This window comes from Buceros rhinoceros, unplaced genomic scaffold (assembly GCF_000710305.1).
Source record: "Buceros rhinoceros silvestris isolate BGI_N320 unplaced genomic scaffold, ASM71030v1 scaffold31603, whole genome shotgun sequence".
NCBI classification, from domain to species: domain Eukaryota; kingdom Metazoa; phylum Chordata; class Aves; order Bucerotiformes; family Bucerotidae; genus Buceros; species Buceros rhinoceros.
In genome coordinates this window covers 4,919-6,168 of record NW_010405846.1, presented here as the reverse complement: position 1 = coordinate 6,168, position 1,250 = coordinate 4,919, and the positions used below count along the sequence as shown (strand labels likewise).

The following is a 1,250-nucleotide window of genomic DNA, read 5'->3' as shown; positions in this document are numbered from 1 at the left end:
GGCTGCGGCTGGCCACAACCCCTCTCAGCAGGGCTGGTGGGATCAGAGGATGGTGTTTGCTTGTGTGATGGAAAGGAGCATCCCCCCTCCAGCTCCACAGCCAGCCCAGTCCCACACAGGTACCTGACACTTCATGAGCATGTTGAAGAACTCGTCCCCCGGCTCCTGGGCATCCCCCTCCACGCGCAGGTGCCCCAGGTTGTTGTGTGTTATGCGGAGGCCCGGCAGGTTGCCCACGTTAGCACGCTGGTCATCCAGCCGTCTGCTCTGGGAGCTGGCGATGAGGTCGAAGAACTCCTCCGTCTGTGGAGATGCCATGAAGGAGGAGTGTGCTGGGAGCAGGGAGAAGAGCATACAGTAGGGTCACAGCTCTGCCCCCTCGTCCCTGAGTTGCAGAAAGCCCAAATCCTCGTCACCAAACTGCTGTTCAACCTGCTGGGCCTGCAGCTGGGCCTTACACACTCCCCCACGAGGGACCGGGGCTCCCTGTACAGCAAAACCCCCTGCTCTACTCGCTCCCTTCTCTGAAGGCCGGTGCTGTCACACCACCCTTGGTACCTACCTCCCCAAAGGCCCCTGGGCTGCACCCCCAGAGCTGCCTTGCGAGCAGGGCTGACTGCAAGGAGCCTGCACACAGCTCCTGGCCCAGTGGCCAGTGCCACAGTGGGACCCTCTGCCCTGCATTCCCCATGGAAGCAGAACAGCTCCCGTTTCCATATCCGGCTGCAGACCTGCCCCCCAGGGCTGTGCATGCTGCCTCCAGCACACTCCCGGACCAACAAATGCACCCGATTCACGAGGCTGGGCTGCGAGAACAGTTCGGCACGCTCCAAAGCATGCTGGCCGTGCCCTCCCAAACCCAGCAGGCAGCAAAGGGGCAAAGCAGGAGCCTTGACAGGGTAAACAGCAGAACCTCACACATTCTCCCACCGCTGGAGCTCCCTGGGCCAGCTCTTGAGGGCACCAGAGATGCCCCCTTGGCCCAGAAGATCCAGTTCCCCAACTTGAACTGCTGCCAGCGAGCAATCACTGTTTCCAGCACAGGACTGGGCAGACACCAGCAGCTGCAGGTGAGCACAGAGCAGCTTGTGCAGCTCGGTGACGGGCACCCGCACAGTCCCGAGGGCCAGGAGTAATTACAGGCAGGTAAAGAGGAAAGGTCAGGCCTGGCTAAGGAAGCACATCCTTCCCCAAGCCCCTGAGCCTGGCCTTTCTGGGCCAGCTCAAGCAGAGGCCCTGCCGAGGTGAGC

General features: G+C 61.9%; 1 protein-coding gene across 1 annotated transcript in view; it reads right to left on the bottom strand.

Moving 5' to 3' along the window:
- The window catches only part of LOC104491457 (G-protein-signaling modulator 1-like), a 3,647-nt gene that overhangs the window by 631 nt on the left and 1,766 nt on the right, over positions 1 to 1,250 (bottom strand). Inside the window, exon 2 of the mRNA XM_010133886.1 lies at positions 124 to 332. Within this exon, the coding sequence (XP_010132188.1) occupies positions 124 to 332 (209 nt within the window). The remainder of the gene's footprint in view (positions 1 to 123; positions 333 to 1,250) is intronic.